Here is a 20,752-nt window from a genome sequence, read left to right on the forward strand (position 1 = left end):
GGTACCCAATTTTAATACCTGAAAGTATTTTTTCAAAAATTAGTAGAAAATGTAATTAATGATGCTACACCAGAGACCCTTTAATTAAAATTAGGAGCCAGGCAAAGGTTACACATTAATAAATTCAGCATTATTACAGAAGTTTTAGCCAATGTAATGATGAAGGATAAAATTGGAGAATATTTAAAAGTGTCATTTTTTGGATGATATAAATATTCACAAAGAAAACCAAGCAAATACCTGAAAAATTAATATAAGTTCAATAAGATGGCCAAATATAAAATAAGTATATAAAAATCAGTAGATTCCCTCAGATACCAACATTAATTAATTATAATTAAAGCATATAATGGAAGAAAATGCAGATTCAAAATAGTGAAAAAATTGGGCTGGGAGCTGGGCACGGTGGCGTACCTGTAATCCCAGCAACCTGAGAGGCTGAGGAAGGAGGACTGCAAGTTTGAGGCCAATCTCAGCAACTTAGTAAGTTCTAAGCAACTTAGCAAGATCCTATCTCAAAATAAATAAATAAATAAATAAATAAAAAGGCTGGGGATGCAACTCAGTGGTAGAAGCACGCTTGCCTGGACCGAGGCCCTGGATTTACAGCACTGCAAACAAATAAAATAAGTAAATAAATTTTTAAAATAAATAAAATAGCAAGAAAAAATCTGTAAAATACTAAAAGCAAAGAATATAAAGGGCCACAAAAATGGTAAAAATAAAATAGCAAGAAAAAAATCTGTAAAATACTAAAAACAAGAAATATAAAGGGCCACAAAAATGGGAAGTTAGGCTCAACATATGTGTAATACATCAAAATATATTCTACTGTCAAATATAACTAAAAAGAACAAATAAAAAAATTTAAAAAAAGAAATTTAAAAAGTAAAAAGTTTTTTAAACGAAAAATAAAAAAATAAATATGAAGGTCAGCAGGCACAATGGTACATGACTGTAATCCCTGCAACTCAAGAGGCCGAGGCAGGAGAAATGAAAGTTTGGGGTCAGCCTGGGCAACCTAGCAAGACCCTTTCTCAAAATGAAAAATAAAAAAGGGATGGGGATGTATTTCAGTGGTAGAACACTATGGGGTTCAATTCCTAGTACTGGAAAAAACAAAAAAAGAAGAAATATGAAGGATACATGTGAAGAAAACTATACAGCTTTACAGATGAATATGAAAGATCATTTAAATTAAATGGTGATTTCATGTTCTGGGATTTAAACTGTCCAGATGTAAAATTTCTCCAAAAACCAATATTTACAGGGTTTATTTTGTTTTGGGCCTTTCAAAGAGGAAGTGTTATAGTAGAATAGTGGTCATGTAGTTTCTCTCTCTCTTTTCATGTTTGTTCTGGTGGAATTTCACAAATCAATTTCGAGATTCATTTGGAAAAATGGTGAAAATTAACCACATAATTTTTGATAAAGAATACCAGGGACACTTGACTAGATTTCAAAACATACTATAAAGTTACACTAAGTACAGACAGATTGACCAGTGGTACAGAATAGAGAATTCAGAAACATCCATATGATATGGATATGTTATTTGTGATTAGAGCATATTTCACATTAGTGGGTACTTATTAAAAAGATGGTAGGATATTTGTAAAGATTAAGAAAAAATGGTAGATTCCTAACATATGTAAAATTCATAAGAAGAAAACATTTTTAAAAAGTGCTTTTATACCGTTTTAGTGGTAAAGGACATTTTAAACATGATACTAAAAATATAAAACATACAGGAATACCTATGAATAACATAAAACCCATAAAGTCATAAAAGAAAAACACTGACAAATTTGACTACTCGAAAATTTTTTGCTCCTAAATGGTGTCAATATAAATTTGTAAGACAAAATTACAAACAGGTGAAAAATATTTATGATACAAGTGATGAGTTAGCAATAACCCCCCACCCCCTTAGCCCCATCTCCATACTAGAGACCAAGCCCAAGACCTTGATATGCTATGGTCTATCACTGAGCTTAGCAATCTTAACATGTTTCTACCAATCATTAAGAAAAAAAAAAAAAAAAAATACCCCAACAGAGAAATAGGAAAAGGACCTGAACAAACATTAAGAGAAAAACGGAAGAGACCATTCCATACATGAAAAGATATTTAATATCACTAGTGAAGAAATGTAAGTTAAAATAAGGTATTTTTGTCACTAGCAGAGATTATAACGAAAAATCAGCATTAGTAGTGTAGGTAGAAATTGGGAATTGAGAATCTCAGGGCTGGGGAGATAGCTCAGCTGGTAGAGTACCCGCCTCGCAAGAACAAAACAAAGCCCCGAGTTCGATCCCCAGTACCGCAAAAAAAAAAAAAAAAAAAAAAAAAGAATTTGAGAATCTCAAACTGCAATAACCTTCTAGCAATTTACGTAGTGGCTTTTTAAAATAACCATACTCTTTAACTTGGGAATTGCAAATGTAGAAATTTATCTGAAGGAAAAAAAGAGGCATAAATACAAAAGTATGTACAAAGACATTCTTTACAGCACTATTTATAGAATACACAGATGTTTACAGCATGTTGGTTACACAAAATAATACAATGGAAATGAGGAAAACCATAATGTAAACATACATGTATACATCCAGAAAAGGTCTAGAAACACTGCCCCACTGCACTCTTTAGAAACCATTCTTTTGGAAGGTACCTTCTATTATACCACTTTGAAATAAGAATTGCCAAATTTTTATAGTCTTCCAATACTTTATCAGGAAAAGTACTTAACATTTTCGCTTTAGGCAATAAAAGTAAAACAAGTCAAATTCTGACAAAGGAGTTTAGTTTCTGAATTTATGAATAACGTCCGTCCTCTTTAAGATCAATGTTCCTACTGCACCAAAAAAAACCAGCTTAAATTCAGATTCTGGAATTCTCGTGATACCCATTCACCACAGTGTACACTTACTACTTAGGTAAATATATCAATCTCTGAAGCCATGATACTAAAATTAACCATTCTGCCATATATTCAATTAATGTCTGCCAAGGTCTAAAAGATGTTAAAATACTTCTAGAAATAATGGCAGGCTAAGATGTCTAAACCAATTTTCTCTTGGACAGTAACTATAAAGTGAGGATAAAATATTTTGAAAGGACATTAAAAGTACTGACGATTTGATAGAATATAAGGAATCTGCCAGGAAGGGGGGTGGGGGAATCTAAGAAAAATTAGGAACAGAAGACAAGTTAAAAAATCACCAAAGTCATATGTGGCCCTAAGGGCACCAGGAGATACTGAATTTCAATTTCCAGGGCCCCGTGGTGTCAAACAGACAGGCCTATCTAGGGCAGAGTTCAACAAGGGTTTCTTTTTCCCAATTCAAGCTGGGTCTCCAATATGCTGGGCTACACTCAGGAAAAGAGTACACAGAGGAAAACTCCAGCCATCCTAGGTGGGGGCAAAAGTTGCTTTGGCAGTATAGGCGTCAGGAGTTCCCCTGAAAAACGCTAAGACAATCCAAGTCAATATTTCTTAATGGTTGAGACAAAAAATAAAATAACCAACCAAACAAAATACAAGCCCCAAATTCAGTAAATATCAGAGAGGTAAAAATCTCTAGGCACTAAAAAGACACTAATAAAAATTCTCCCTGCAAGAACACACCTTTATCCTAGACCTTGAAGAAACCTCACAAATAATTTTTCAAGAACAATGAGGAACACAGAGTTAGAAAACAAAGCATAAAAGAAATAATGTCATAAGCAACAACTAAAAAAAGCAAGAAACAGTAGAAATAGGTTCATAAATATTCTAGATACCAGAATTATCTGACACAGATTATAAAACAGCCACATGTACGAAATACAGAAAAAACAAAGACGGTGACACGGCGTGGTGGCGCACGCCTGTAACATCAGTGACTCAACTCCAAAGACTGAGGCAGAATCGCTGGACTTAACTCCAGAGGCTGAGGCAGAAGCACTGAAAATTCAAGGCCACCATTGGTAACTCAGGAAGATGTGCCTCAAAGTTTTAAAAAATTAAAAGGGCTGGGGATGTAGCACAGTGGCAGTGTACCTCTGGGTGCAATTCCCAGTACTGCAAATATAAATAAATACAAGTCAATGGTACAGTACTTGCCAAGAACACATGGAGCACTGGATTCAATCCCCAGCACCAAAATAAATAAATAAGAGAAGACAAAACTATCTGCAGAGAACATTTCTTCAAAAGCAACAGGAAAAATTAAGAATTAAATGGGGTTAACAGCAAATTAGAGGGAAAAAAAACCCATGATTTTGGAGCTGAAAGGCAAGAAAAGTAGACTGGGGTTGTGGCTCAGTGGTAGAGTGCTTGCCTAGCATGTGTGAGGCACTGGGTTCGATTCTCAGCACCACATGTAAATAAATGAATAAAATAAAGGTCCATCAGCAACTAAAAAAATAAATAAAATAAAAGAAATAAAGAAGCATGAGCATGGTGATAAAATAGAAGGTCTAACATATGGTTTGCTGAGAGGAGGAAAAGAAGAACGGGGAGGGAATGATATTTGAAGAGATAATTATATCTAGAAATGGTGAAACACAACAACCTACAGATTCTAAAAGCCCAACGAATCATAAGCAAGAGAAATAAAAAAAAAAACACGTCCTAGTGAAACTGTAGGCCACCACACATAAATATTTCAAAAGTAGCTGGGGGGAAAAAAGAAAGGCAAATGAAAACTGATTTATATTAATAGTAACAATGGGGGCCAGAAAATAAAAATTATGTTGAAAGAATAAAAATCTAATATAGACATATATATACAGAAAAAAGTTACTTCAACAAACAAAAACCTAGAGTTAAATCCTAGCAGACATATACTAAACGAATACTTCAGGCAAAAAGAAAGTGACCTCAAATAGAAGGCATAAGATGCAATAGGAAAATATTTCCAAAAAAAAGAAAAAGAGAAGTACACATATAGATAAATCTAAATGAACAGGGAGAGCATAAAACAATGTTTTATGAGATGTTTTATTTTTTGTAGTTTTTGGTTTTTTGGTGGTCCTAGGGATTGAACCCAGGGGTACTCAACCTCTGAAATACATTCCTAGCCTTTTTAATTTTTTTTTTAATTTTGAGACAGAATTTGCCAAGTTGCTAATGCTAGCCTCAAACTTGTAAACTTCTTGTTTAAGCCTCCCAAGTCACTGGGATTGCTGGTATGCACTACCACACCTGGCTTATGACTTTAAAAAAAAACAAAATAACTCCCCCCCCCCCTCCCCCCAGCAACCTAAGTCAGTCAGTAGCAGGATGAATAAGTTAGGGCTCTGAGGTCAGCATCTGACACTTGGGAGGAGGGTAATAAACACTGGTGTATTTAATATGCATGCTGTAATTTCTAAGAGAAACACCAAAAGAGGACCCAGCTGCTAGTAGAGGGAAAAAACATGAAATGAGTACACAACAACAAAAACTCTATCTAAATTAAAGTAAAACATCAAAGAAAAAAAGAACATAAAACAGGCAGGATAAACAGAAACATACTAAAAGGCAACATATCTAACAAGCCCCAATATAATAATGCTTATTAAATGTAAACAGGATAAAAGTTAAAAAGATTTTTAGATCCAAAAAAAAAAAATAGTATGATATTTGCCAGAAATACACAGAAAACCCATTAACAAAAAGTCAAAAGTATAAAAATGGAAGATGTAGATCCAGATGCAGTGGCACATCATCTGTAATCCCAGTGGCTCAGGAGGCTGAGGCAGGAGGATCACGAGTTCAAAGTCAGCCTCAGCAATAGCAAGGCGTTAAGCAACTCAGTGAGACCCTTTCTCTAAATAAAATACAAAATAGGGCTGGGGATGTGGCTCAGTGGTCGAGTGCCCCTGAGTTCAATCCCCGGTACCAAAAAAAAAAAAAATTGAAATAAATTATTAAATGAAACATTATTTTAAAAAATACCACAAATCAATGGCAATAATCTCTGATAAACACAACAATATGGATAAATCTCACACAAGTAATATTGAACAAAAGGAGCCAGACATAAAAGTACACACTGTATGATTCCTTTTACAAAAAGTACAAAAACAGGAAAAAAACCATCTATGGTGTTAGAGATTAGGACAGCAGTGATGTCTATTGGCAGAGAGGGGCCTTAGTGGAAGGGAACACAGGGGACTTCTGCAGGGTTGATTTCTTATGCTGGTAGTTTGTGAAAACTCATTGAACTATAGACTGAACACTGGGTATGTTTACTCTTCTTTAAGTGTAAATATGAATCATTAAAAATGTTAAGTATATGTCAAAATTTATGTGTGTGTATGTGTTTGTGTGTGTGGGGGGGTGATAATTAAGAATTAAACTAAAGCAACATTCAAGGACTAGAGACAACGACAAAGTATAAAAACCACAATCTGGGAGAAGTTGGCCAATGGAGACCATTCTGCTAAGGTCTTTTTTTCCTTCTCTTTTTTCTTTTTTAAAAATTTTGAGGGCCAGGGGGAAGGAAAGATGGTGGAATAAGACAAACATCATTACCCTATGTTTGTGTATGATTATACAAATGGTGTGACTCTACATCTGTATACAACCAGAGAAAAGTTGTACTACATTTGTGTACAATGTATCAAAATGCATTCTGCTGTCATGTAAAACTAAATAGAACAATTTAAAAAAGAATAAAGTTATGGCTAATTAATAAAAAATTTTTTTTGAGACAGGGTTTCACTAAGTTTCTGAGCTGGAAATGTACTTGGTAATCCTCCTGCTTCTGCCTCCTAAGTTTCTGGGACTAACGGTCCACCACCCCTGGCTGCTAAGGTCATTTCTGAGCAACAAAATGTTGATATCTAGAAAAGAATGTTTTGAATGAGTGAATAACAAGACAAAGGTAACAAGACAAAGCAAAAAAGTACTTCACAGTGTTTGAAGAGGCCAGTATGGCTATCACTGCACAGGTGACAAGTGGATGATCGCACAGGGGCTGTTAAGCCACATAAGAACTTCAGTGTAGGAAGCAAATGGGACAATTCTGAGCAGAGGAACAGCAGGATAAGCCTTAACAATCACTCAGCATATGTGAGATTAGGGCAAAAAATAGGGAGCCTATGATAGTAGCTAAGGCAGAGATCCAAAAGAACAGAAAAGTGGTTGGATTCTAATATATTTTAAAGGAAAACAGGATTTTCTGATGGATTATATTTGGGACATGAGTTATAACCTTACTGGATGGAGAACACTGTCATTTACTAGGACAGGGTAGGCTATAGGAAGAACAGTTTACTGTTGTTTTAGTATGAAGGGTTCCATTTTAGGCATGTAGAAGTTCAAGCTGTGCATTAGATATATAATTGGAAATGTCAAATGGGGAGTTGGATACATAATTATCAGAACATGTGAAGGATAGGCAAGTTCATTCATCCCAAAAGTCAGATATAAATACTGATGAAAGAGATACCTAATGACACTATTGAGCTCAGGTATTATCAACCTTGGCACTATTGACATTTTGGATCAGGTAATTCTTGCTGTAGGGAGGTTGTCTTAGTAGAATGTTTACTATTATCCCTGGCCTCTGCCCAGTGTTGATGCAAGCAGCATGTCAGGTTTGATGTAGGAGCACATGGAAATTCTTTTCTGATCATTTCTATTTTCTCAGTAAAATAAAAAAGCAAGGGCATCAGTTTAATTAAGGTGTCGGAAATTTGCAAGACAAAATTTTCACTGAGGTAAAGGAACTAACTAGAAATACAGCAGGACTGGCAGGCAGCTAGAGGTACACCTGAAGTTAGTGATCATGAACATAAAGAGAGATCAATCAGCTTGAGTAAGAGTGGTTTCCTTCAACCCCAATGACCTGCTTAAAAAGGCAGGCAAAGCAAAGGTAGAGAATTAGATTTAATTATGGCTGGTTTTTTTTTTTTTTTGCTTTTTTTTTCAGGCAAATATGATGGAGAAAGAGTAAAGGAATTAAGTAGTATACTCGAATAAGTTACTGTAATAATGAAGCACAGAATATAAATTGGGATGATAGAGTTTTTCAGTGCAATGGGGAAAGGAAACAGATTTGGTTCCTATTTCAACACCTAATATATGCTTAGATTTGGATAATGATGATGAAGTCCAGTCATATTCATCAAGCTAGCACAAAATGCCCACAGATCATTGAATACATCTCTTTTGTCTTTAGGTAAAAACCTTAAGTGGCATATGATGGATTGCCACAATATAAAAATCAAATTAAAAAAATTTCAGGAAGAAAAGAGTAAAAGACAACATTCAGAAATTCTACAAAACATATTTTCCAAATAGATAATCTGCAATCTCATTAAATATTTTTAAACTTTAACTGATTTAAAACCTAAGAAAAAACAGACACCAGCCTCCTCAACAGTTATCTAATGATCTATCCAAACAGCTCTATATATAAAATATTTCTAACATTTTAAATACATAAGAATGAAAAAATTATAACAAAAAATCCTGAGTTGTCACTTCAACATGTTTTCAAAAGTATGTTAATAATTACAATCATTCTGATAAATATGTTTTTAAAAAGACAGAAGGGAAGGGAAGTGCATTTTAAAATGCTTTAAAGATATAAAAGTCTAAACCACTTAAGAAAAGAGCAGTATTATCCAACTCTATTAAGGCAAAGAAAAACACCTTTCCTAAACAAACAGATCTAGGATGAAAACTTACAATTTCAGCAACCCCAACCCCTAAGATCCCACCTAAGGCAATACCTACAGCATTATGGACAGAGTGCTCTTGAGTACAGAGGTCTTGATTAGTGTCAACAAATTATTCAAAGGCACTGGAGCAAATTAACACAGAATTCCACACTGGCTAGTTCAGGAATATTCAACCTCAGCACTACTGACATTTGGATCAAAATAGGGGACATTTACTAGCCTCTGCCCAATAGATGTTATGACACTCATTCCCCCATCCTTAAGTTGTGACAACCAAAATGACACCAGATATTGACAAATAACCCCTGAGGGGCACTCCTCATTGAAAACCACTTAATGAGGTACAAAGCTTTTAAGACCCTGGGATCTCACTTAAAGTTTGGACAAAAACCTATCTCGAATCTGTAAGGCATTAGCTTTTCTATCACTGAGTAAGCCCTGGGGGTTAACTCAAATACCAGGAGCTGACCAGACTTTAAAAGAATAAATTTCTTTTTTTTTTTTTTTTTTAAGTTATAGGAACATGAAGTGTGGTAAGGATAAAAACCTAATGTTTGGGCTGGAATCACTTCCTTGACAGATGAATGAGCTATACAGGTTTAGAGGCAATTTATTATACTGAGAGAATAGGATCAGTTCTTTAACAAAAAGTTAATTTACTGGTACTGACGTGAATCTAAGTAAGTGATTCATCGGCAATAGCATGAAGTTCTCTTCCTAATGCTTTATTCCCCATGGGTAATTAATGGAAAAACAAAAACAAAAACAAAAAAAATTGCTGAGTGTTCCTGGGCTTCTGGTTTCCTATAACAGGTGTCAAATTTCTCCAGGTGAATGCTTACCGGTAAGGGATTGGATAAGGAATGTTGCGGTGAGGATCGTGCAACTGGTGGAACACTTCTGCCAGGGCTGGTTCCTGGCCCGCTTCCCCCAGCAAACTGGCCAACAGGGAAAAATGGATATGAATAATTCAAAACAGTACTATGCTTTAGATAAGGAGAGTAAAAGATTAAAACACAAACAGGTGTTAATTATACATGGCCCCTTTAAGTCAATACATCTTATTGTAGAAAGAAAATGCCACATAAGCCAAACTCTGCTCTTTTCAACTAGATTTTTAAGAAGGAGCTCCTGCAGAAATGTACCAAGATATATAGAAAACATGGCTAGAAAGCTGAAAGTGTACATGGTTTTGAAAAGACATGAGAGAAGAACGTATTCCCTTCTTATCTCAAAATACCCAAGGCAGAAATGCAGTGGTGCGGGGGGTGTTAGTCTTCTTTAGTACCACTAAGGATGGGTCACTGAGCTCACTACATGTTCCACTGGACTAAGGGATGAGGACAAAAGAAGAGTCCAAGTTATTCCACCTTAATCTTTGAAAGACACAAAACCTAGTCTGACCAGGAGGGAAAAAAAAAAATAAAATCACCTTATATGTGAATTCTTATATCATCACAGACAAGACACATAATTAAAAAAAAAAACTTTAAATTTACAAAGTCAGCATCAATTTCCTCTTATTGAGAGATGGGGCAGCATTAGGTTGATGAAGATGGGAAGAGAGGGGTTGGGGAGATCACAGCAAAGGCAAAACAATTGCTTTCTAATGCTGTGAATGAACGCAGGGACTTTGGTTTTTGAAAAATCACAGCAGATTTTTTTCCCCCAATAGTTAACTTACCTCAAAGTAATCACTAATTTTATGTCCCCTAGGAGTGCCTTTCCCTGAAAATGAAACCAAAGTAAGTACAGTTTTTCCAATGCACATGTAAACCATCATTCACTAAAATGCATTATGTATTCAGTAACCACAAACACTGCTACCATCAACTATATTTTTATCAAATGAACCAAAATACCTGTACTCTTAAGAACAGACTGTTTCCTCCATATAATAAGTAACTGAACAGGGGGTGCAGAGAAGAATTTTTCACAGCTTGTTTTCAAGATGCAATAATCTTTCTTTTATAAATACTAACAAAATATGCCATAATCAGGAAACAAAAACCTCATCTTTAATCCATGCCTAATTTAAGAAAACAAACTTTTCACAACTATAGAGTTGATTTTATTTCACAGAGAACTATATGACATTGTTGGGAGAATTTTCCTTCTAAGAGACAAAATGAATTATCTATTTTTTGTGAAGATAAGAATAATGCAAGAAGAGAGGGATTGTTATTCCTTAGAAAGGGAGGAGGAAATGGGGATGTAGTCAAACTATTTATTCTTTCATTGATTATATAAAATATATGGTACTAAACCATCACCTCTACAGATTTATTCCAGTGGGCTCCAACATTCAACTAAGTAATAGGCATGGAAGAACAGCAATAAAATGAAACCACTTATGGCTACCACTATTAACAAATCACTGATCTAATGTAAGAAACAGTTAAAACTGCAATGTCACCTACTCTCCACAGGATGCATGTTAGGTCTAAAGAAAATCCTGCAGTGAAAAGATCATTAAAGTATAACAGGGAAAACAAGAGTCCCCAAAGAACTGACAGTTTTGTCAGGTGTATATCAAATGGCAAGTACGTAATAAACAGCCTGATATTCCCTTAAGATACACAAACCTTCTTTGTTAGGAACCCTTGGATACATACTAATTATTTACTGTAAAATTCTTAAGTACACAAGAATTCAGTATTTTCATTAGTGTGAAAGTATTACTACCTTGGCTAGTTTCATATGGTTCAGCTTTTCTTTTCCGATTTCGCTGGTCATTCTGCTTTTTTTCAGGAGTCTGTTAAATACCATATAAGTCAAAATTAGCATTTTGGTAAACTTATCACATTAGGAAAAATAAGCATATATGCAAATTATCACAAATATAAAAGAGACTTAGTTGTCATAGACAATCCTGAAACATCATCCTGTTCTTAGAACAGAGGAAAAGAAAAAGTACAGGATCTAGATCCAAATCCTCCAGGCAATTTTTGGCAAATTGCTTAAAATATCAGATCTTTAATTTATTCACCTGAAGAGTAGCTAAAAAGCTTAAATAAAATATTTTGTAAAGCACAAATGTAGGGCAAATGTCTATCTTTTAACATGTTCTCGGATAACATAAAAGTGTTTAAACCCAACACACAGTTTTATAAAAAGGAAAGATCTGTATAATTGATCAACTGACTACAGTTTATTGAAAGTGTTATCCAAGTACAAAGTAAGTGCTTAGACTTACACCTATATCCATGCAACTATTTGCCTTTTAAAAAGAAAATCTGTTCTTTCTTTTAAGCAGAAAAAATTTAAAATGAACAAAAACCTCTTCAAATTCTATTACTAGCCTGATGTGGTAGCCCATAAGTATAAACTCAGCAACTTCTGGGGCCGAGGCAAGAGGATCACAAGTTCAAGGCCAACCTTGGCAACTTAGTGAGACCCTGCCTCAAAAATTTAAAAAGTAGCTGGACCTGGTGGCACAAGCCTATAATCCCAGTAACTGAGGAGGCTGAGGTAGGAGGATTCCAAGTTCAAAGCCAGCCTCAGCAATTACCAATGCCCTAAGCAATTTAGCAAAACCCTAACTAAAATAAAAAATAAAAAGGGTTGGGGATATGGCTCAGTGATCAAATGCCCTTGGTTCAATACCGGGTACAAAAAAAAAAAAAAAAAAAAAAAAAAAAAATTAAATTAAATGGGCTAGGGATGGAACTCAGTGGTAGAGCACCTCTGGGTTCTATTCACAGTACCACAAGAATAATTAGTAAAATTCTATTACTAAAGTCAGCCAGTGACCAACCCCTCTGTCAAATTGCTGACAAATGTTAACATCCAAGGTACCTAGTCTAAATCAACCACAACTGCAAATTTCTGCCCTTGATTGATGATAACAATAATAAAACAAACAAAAACAAAACAAAACAGGGCACATTCTTGATTACAATAATAAAAACCCATAGGGCAACATCACAGTTGGATAGATGCAAACAGCAAACAATCCAAAAGGGAACCATTCACACACACTAATACATAGCCCCTGGAGTTACATAGTGCTTTTAACACAGACTAAAAATGGAATGCAAAAATGCTTGCACTGGATATAGATTCTTACCTCTACCTCTTTATCACTCAAGGACCCCACGCTGCATAAGCTCTGGTTGGAAGACTCACTATTGAGTGGCCCCTGGAAAGAAAAAATGTTTTGAAGAATCAAAAGAAATTTTAATTTAAGATAATAGCAAAACTGAAGCAGCAGCCTACTGATTTTGATGTACAAGACAAGTGACAAAAGCCAAGAGTTAATTGTAACACCTGCAGAACAATTTGAAAAGAACTCAGCTATAGTACTGAGCCCTCCATGTTAAATTCCTCCATGTTAAGTTCCTATTATTTTCATTTGCTTTACAAACTCTGTACTCGTGTAGAAATTTTCCCTTCTAGAATATCTGCACAAATTCTGAAGTCATTCATTAAGGAAAATAAGCATGGGAAATCAATTCCCCCAGTCTTTTGTCTCACAAAAGTAGTATGTGAAAGTTGCAACATTAAAGAGTTAAGGATTCTGAGTGGTGGTCAGAGACCATAACAAAGGAAAAGCTTTTCTAAAACATACTTTTATAAAGGCATGAATGCAAGCTCAAAAACCAAAGTTACAAGAGACTGACTTGTATAAAACAGCACAAGCTCCACTGGTCTGCTCCTCAGTGAAACTCATGAAAATTATAAAAAAATAAGAATTCAACAGGTGTGGTGGCTCATGCCATTAATTTCAGTTACTATGAAGGCTGAGGCAGGAGGATCCCAAGTTTGAGGTCAATCTCAGCAATCCAAGGTGACTCTGTCTCAAAGTAAAATAAAAAGGGATAGGGATGTAGTTCAGTGGTACACTACTCCTGGGTTTTAATTCCCAGTACCACAAAAAAAGGAGGGAGAGAGGAAAGGAGGGAAGAAGGAAGAAAGGAGGAAAAGGAAGGAAGGGAGGACAAAAGGTGGAAGGAAGGTAGGAAAGAGAGAGGGAAACATCTGTTTACTAGAATCCGTGAAAAATCATTCAGAAAAATCAAAGTCTATGGTATCTGAAACAAGTCTACTGCCTCCATCTCGGTTTGGCTCCAGACTGTTGCAACCGTGAACACAAGCCAAAAGACTTCAGGATTTATCATCCTGCCTGAGACTCCTCTTGCTAAGAGTGTTCCAAACAAGCACCATCAAAGGCAGAGGACTCCCTTCTGCCCAAGCCCTACTTAAAGGGCTCTACTACAGATTCAGCACAGAACATATTGGAGACCCAAGAACCCTTTCACTCAGCTCATAAGACAGTGGTTAGGGCTGGGGAGAGAGCTCAGTCGGTAGAGTGCTTGCCTTGCAAACACAAAGCCCTAGGTTCAATCCCCAGCACCGCAAAAAAGGACAGTGGTTCCACAACAGAAGAGAAACTGAAAGGACCTCAGGCTGCTAATACCATCCTCACACCCCACCCTTGGTGCTCAGCTCCTAGGGCTAAGATATCAATCACAGAAAAGCTTATGATTATCCCCATCTATACCTCCAGAAGCTTGGCTCAGATATTTTGATCCTAAGAGATGAAGCAGGAACACACAATGTCCAAAGCACCTGACTTCACTTGCAATAAAGCATGGACAAGTTTAATTTCTAAGGGTATTCTCAAGAACAGTTGAAAGCCAGGTGTGATGGTGCTTGCCTACAATCCCATCTACAGTGGTAGTTCAGGAAAAAGGATCCCAAGTTGAAGGCCAGCTTGCACAACAAAGCAAGACCCCACATTAAAAAAAAAAAAAAAAGAATAGAATAGTGGAGGAAGGACTGAGGGTGTAGCTCAGTGATAGAGCATTACAAGTTTAGTGTGAGGCTGTTGGTTCAATCCCCAGCACCACTCCAAAAACAAACAAACAAACAAACAAACAAACAAACAAACCAGCAGAGGTTGTGGTAAAAGGAGATTTATGGAGGTGATGAAAATCTAGACTAAACTGTAGGCTGAATGGTTTGCAGCAAAGAACCAAGGCATAAGACAATTGGGAGGAGTCCTGCTGGGGACAGAACAGCTAATGAAGACCTCTGAAATTTGGAGCCATACTTTGATTACATTTAATTATGGGGGAATTTACACCCAGGAAATTGTTGGAAACAATGGAGCAACTATGCAAGCATACTAACAAGAGGATATCATCTGGACTAGTGAAGAAGAAAACCCTACAGTACTACAGTCACCCCAGGATGATTATGGGCCTACAGAAAGACATGCCTCCCTGAGGAACATCAGAGACTTGACAATAGGGGATAAGGGTGGAGTAGTATTAATAAACTTCACAAAAATAACCCTCTCCTCACTATTCCCCTGCCCCTGAAAGCAAAACAACAGTAAAAACCCAGTTGTTAATCAGTACCAAGAGTTGCTACCAAAAAAAAAAAAAAAAAAAAAAAAGAGTTGCTACAATGCTACAATATATCATCTAAAACTTAGTTTCCAACAACAAAAAAAAAAACATAAAGAACAATCCTTACAACAACACCCCCCCCCCAAAAAAAAAAAAAAAAAAAAAAAACAGGCAAAAGAAACAAAGGAAACCATCAATAAAGAAATAAAGGAAGGTATGGGTGATATATCAAATACAGACTATCAACAGGGACATAGACATTACAAAAAATAAATTGAAATTCCAGTTTAAAGGAAAATAACTGAAATTAAAGGAAGGGAGAAAAAAAATAACTCACAAAAGAGGCTCAACAGTAGAATTGACCAACAGAAAGGCGACTGGTGTAGCTCTATGGTAGGACATGTGCTAATTAAGTTCAATCCCCCGCACCAAAAACAAAAAGGGGGAAGAAAAACTAGAATGAAGAAACATGAACTAAGTGTCAGAAAAATATGTAAAAACTATCAAGTGCCCCAATATAGGCATAAGTGGAAATAAAAAGAGTGATGGGAGAGGAACACAAAAAATACTCCAAGAAATAATGGCTGAAAACTCCTCAAATTTATTGAAAAATAATAACCTACACAAATAGGAATCTCAACAAACATCAAGTAAGATAAATACAGCAATCTGTAAATAGATGTAAATCACAGAAAAAAATGCTCAAAAGCAAAGACATGGAGTAACTCTTGAAGATAGAAAAACATAATACAAAGGAACCCAGTTAAGGTTCACATCTGACTCCTCAGCAAAAACAGTGGAGTTCAGATACAGTGGGACAAAATACTAAAAGTGCTCAAAGAAAAAAATGCCAACCAAGAAACCTATACCAAGGAAAGTGCTCTCTTAAAAGTGAAGGCAAGCCGGGTGCAGTGATGCACTCCTGTAATCCCAGCAGTTCAGGAGCCTGAGGCAGGAGAATCACAAACTGGAGGCCAGCCTCCACAATTTAGCAAGACTGTGTCTCAAACTAAAAAATTAAAAAGGGCTAAGAATGTAGTTCAGTGGTAAATGCCCTAAGGTTCAATGCCCAGGACCCCCTTCCCACAAAAAGGGCAAAATGACTGTTTTCCTCTAAAGCATATATATATATATATGCATACATACACACTCAAAAGGGATCAAAGACTTAAATTAAGGGCTAGAATTATGAACTGCTTAGAAGAAGCCATAAAGGTAAATCTTTTTGAACTTGGATTGGGCAAAAAATCCCTAGATATGACACAAAAAGCAACAACAAAAGAAAAAATAAATAAATTGAATGTTTGGAAAGCAAAGCTTTTGTGTTTCAAAGAACACTATCAATAAAGTGAAAAAGCAGTGTAAAAATGGGAGAAAATATTTGCAAACTTCATATCTGATAAGCAATTTCTATGCAGTTTAATAAGTCTTATAATTCATTAATAAAAAGAAAGAACCCAACTGAAAACATGGGCAAAGAACCTGAACTGAACAGACATTTCTCTAAAGATAATATACAAGTGGACAATAAGCACATGAAAAGATGTTCAACATCATTAATCATTAGGGAAATACAAACCAAAACAATGACCTTCCATTTCGATTGCACTAGGATAGCTAGAATCAAAAAGTCAGACAAGAAATGTTGGCAAGAACATGGGAAAAATCAGAACCCTCACATAATGCTGCTGGGAATATAAAATGGTACAGCCACTTTCAAAAACAGGCTACTTTCAAAAACAGTTCCTCAAACAATGAGAGAGAGATACAAAATTCCATTCCTAGTTATTGCTCAAGAGAAATGAAAACATGCACTCAAAAATGTGGACACAAGGCACAGTGGTGCATGCCTATAATCCGGGCTACTAGGGAGGCTGAGGCAAGAGAATCACAAGTTCAAGGTCAGCCTCAGCAACACATCAAAACTCTGCCTCAAAATAAAAATTAAAAAGGACTACAGGGGTAGTTCAGTGGTAAAATATTCCTGAGTTCAATCCCCAGTACCATGAAAAAAATATGTGTACACAAATGGATACAGCAGCATTATTCACAAAAACTACAAGGTTGAAGTAACCCCAATGTCTATCAACTATAAAATAGATAGGCAAAATACATTATGGTCACATATGTAGCATTATTCAACCATAAAAACAAATCTACTAGTGATATATGCCATCATATGGAGGAACCTTGAAAATACCTAAAGTAAAATGGATTGGATCTCCTACCTACCTACCAACCACTGAGCCACATCACCAGGCTTTTTTAAAATTTTGAGACAGGGTCTCACTAAATTACTTAGGACCTCACTAAATTGCTGAGGCTGGTCTTGAACTTGTGATATTCTGCCTCAGTGTTGGAATTATAGGAGTGCACCACTGCTCCCAGCAAACTGGATCTTGTACAAACGAAAGCTTTTCTGATTCAAAGAACACTATAAATAAAAAGGCAATAACAAATATAAACCACATATCACATGACTTCATTCCTATTTAAAATCCAGAATAGGAAAATCTAGGACACACAAAAAATAAATTAGTCATTGCTTAGGGATGAGCACAGGAGTGAGGGGAGTCAGGAGTGGTAACTAAAAGGTATGAGATTTCTTTTTAAGGTGATAAAAATGTTCTAAAACTATGTTTGATAGTTGTACTTATCTGTAAATATACTAAAAACCACTGAATTGTACACTTTAAATGGTTGAATTGTAGTATGTAATGTGAGTTATATCTCAATAAAGCTGTTTAAAAAAATAAAGTCTAGTTTTAGTGCCAGAAATAATTGCATTCCTATTAGCGTATATTAAGTATTTCTTTCACTGTGTCCTTAAAGCACTATTTTAAAACTATAATTAGTACACTATACCAGGGAACTGCACAGTGAGATACTTGTGAAGCTGCAAAGAAAAATAATAAAGCGAAACTGGAGAAGTAAAGTAATACCATGCATTCCCAGTGGCATAAAGACTTATTCCTATATTTCCTACAGAGTTCAGTAATACAACTGAATGAAGAAAACAATTTTAAATGAAAACAAGAGCTTTATTTACATAAGAACGCTACAATTTAAATTGAATATTTCTATGTTCAAGCTTTTTTAACATTCTGTTCATGAATTATCTTTAACATAACCCTTGTGAAGCATTTTCCCCCTTGGACAATAAAATCATATTTTAACTACCCACTTTAACATCAAATATCCCTCATTTTCAAAAGGAAATGGCAAGAGTGAGAAAAACAGGACTGAAAATTCTGCTTTTTATCAGCAATTGCTACTAATAAACTATACACAGCAGTGCACATTGTAATATTTGAAAATGTCAATGTTAAGAGGTATGAGAAGAATCCTTGGTTATGTATGTCTAACCAAAAGTGAAAAACACCAATAATTTAATCCTACCTTTCCTATCTTCTTATGAAGTACAGTCTTCTATTATTATATAATCATTGGATTAAATTTGATTAGCAAGAACAAATGAGATATATTCCCATTCTAAAAGGGCTTACTACCAAGTTTCAAAAATGGCACTCATTAAAAGGGAGGGGAATTGAACCGAAATTAAAGGTAGCTAAAAATCGATGTTAAATTCAATATATGAACCTTGATTTGGTTTAAAACCAAAACAAAATAGGGGTCTCAGGATGTAGCCCAGTGGTAGGGGGTTTGCCTAGCTTGAATGAGTTCCTGGGTTGGATCCCCAGTACTGGGAAAAAAAAAAAAAAAAGTAAAATCAAACAATATTTATAAAGATTATTATTAGGATAAAAGCAAATAGCAAAACTGAGCACAGACTATATATTAAACATTATTATTTATATCAATAAGAATGTACCAAGGATAATAAAATAAATCAAGTCCTTTTTTAGACTGGCCTACTATCAGGTCCTCAATTGTAAATTCTCCTTTTCCTACATCTACTTTATTAAGGTACTTTGTGAGTTTTCACATTCGGCCTTGGGAGAGTCCTCCACACCTCAGAAATTAAAGAATAGGTCTTAAGGGATAGTTTCATGGTGGCTTATATCAGTGCCCTGTAACAGCATTTTCCAAACACATTTATACATTAGTTTTCCTACTGAAAATTTCCATCCAAGATTAAAGTTTCCATTTCTTGCAGATGGCTGTATAGACCCAATAAAAAACAAGAGGCTCAATTCTGTCCTAGCCCTTATAATGATGAGCTGTTGACTAATCCTAGGTCACAGGCAGACTTGCCCATTCCCACTTCTACAGTTCTAGTCTGAGCTATGGCCTTAATTACCATCCCCAAATGTGAATGAAACTCCAAGGCACAAAAGACTGTAGAGGCTGTCAAGGTTTAACTATCATTTATCACTGTGATATCTTCAGATATTAAAAACAATGTGACTAGGAGTCATTTTTTTTTCTATTTTTATGATGCTGTTAGTATACAAAAATTATGTAATTCTTAGATTTATTATTTAGCCAATTACTAAATTGTTTTTTCTAATCATGTTTCCTCCTTTAGATTTATTATCTACATATAAAATCATAAAATTTATCAATAATCTTTATGTTTCTATGTCCTTTCCACAATCTGTCTTGATTCATATTTTACTGTACATATTATATAGTAAATACAATAGTAATACTCAGAGAGAACATTATTTTAGTATTCATTTTCATGGTAACCCCTCTAGTGTTTTACCATTAAACACTATATGAAACCAGGTATGGAGGCTCATGCCTATAATCCCAGTAACTCAAAAGGCTGAGTCAGGAGGATTATAAATCTGAGGCCAGCCTCAGATAGTCAGAAAGGCCTTAAGCAACTTAGGTGTCAAAATAAAAAATTAAAAGGGCTTGGGGATGTAGCTCAGTAGCAAAGCGCCCCTGGGTTCAGTCTCCAGCGCCAAAAAAAAAAAAAACCAAAATAAAAAAAAAAAGACAACTATGTGAAGATCCTAAATAGACAAAACACTTTTTTAAGAAAACCAATGTTCAAGGTTTAATATTTCTTGATTTCAAAAATTATTACAAATATGGGCATGGTGGTGTATAACTACAGACCCAGCTACCTGGAAGACTATGTCACTAAGATTGCTTGAGCCTAGGAGTTCAAGAAAGATCAGGCTAGGCAAAACAGTTTTATCAAAATCATGATGCTGGCATAAAAACAGACATACAGACCAATGGAAAATAAAGAGCATAGAAATAAACCTTCACATAAATGATCAAACGATTTTTCAACAAGGTGCCAAAACTATTCAATGGGGCAGGTGTAGTCTCTTCCCAAGTAGTGCTGGGGAAATTGGATATCCATATGTAATTAAATGAAGTTGAACCTTGCTGCTGGGGTTGCAGCTCAGTGGTAGAGCGCTTGCCTAGCATGTGTGAGGCACTGGGTTTGATCCTCAGCACCACATAAAAATAAATACTATAAAGGTATTATGTCCATCTACAACTAAAAAATATTTTTTTTTAAAAAGTTGGACCTTTACCTTATACCATATGTAAAAATTCACACAGATCAAAAAAGACCTAGATATAAAACTATAAAATTCTTAGAAGAAAATATTAGGGAAAAGTTATATGACATATGAAACCAAAAGTATAGATATCTAAGATATGGTGCTTAGAAGATTTTTTGTTTTTGTTTTTGTTTTAACTTAGCACCAAAAGACACAATCAACAGAATAAAAAGGAAATCCACAGAATGGGAGAAAATACTTGCAATCACTTATCTGGTAAAAGGCTAATATTTCAAATATATG

The 20,752-nt window shown here is 35.2% G+C and overlaps 1 protein-coding gene across 1 annotated transcript in view; it reads right to left on the reverse strand.

Moving 5' to 3' along the window:
- The window catches only part of TLK2 (tousled like kinase 2), a 111,459-nt gene that overhangs the window by 59,269 nt on the left and 31,438 nt on the right, over positions 1-20,752 (reverse strand). The window contains 4 exon segments of the mRNA XM_079134982.1: positions 9,504-9,599; positions 10,346-10,389; positions 11,347-11,416; positions 12,731-12,802. Of these exon segments, the coding sequence (XP_078991108.1) occupies positions 9,504-9,599; positions 10,346-10,389; positions 11,347-11,416; positions 12,731-12,802 (282 nt within the window).

The sequence above is a fragment of the Sciurus vulgaris genome (genome assembly GCF_902686455.1).
Source record: "Sciurus vulgaris genome assembly, chromosome: 3".
NCBI classification, from domain to species: Eukaryota; Metazoa; Chordata; class Mammalia; order Rodentia; family Sciuridae; genus Sciurus; species Sciurus vulgaris.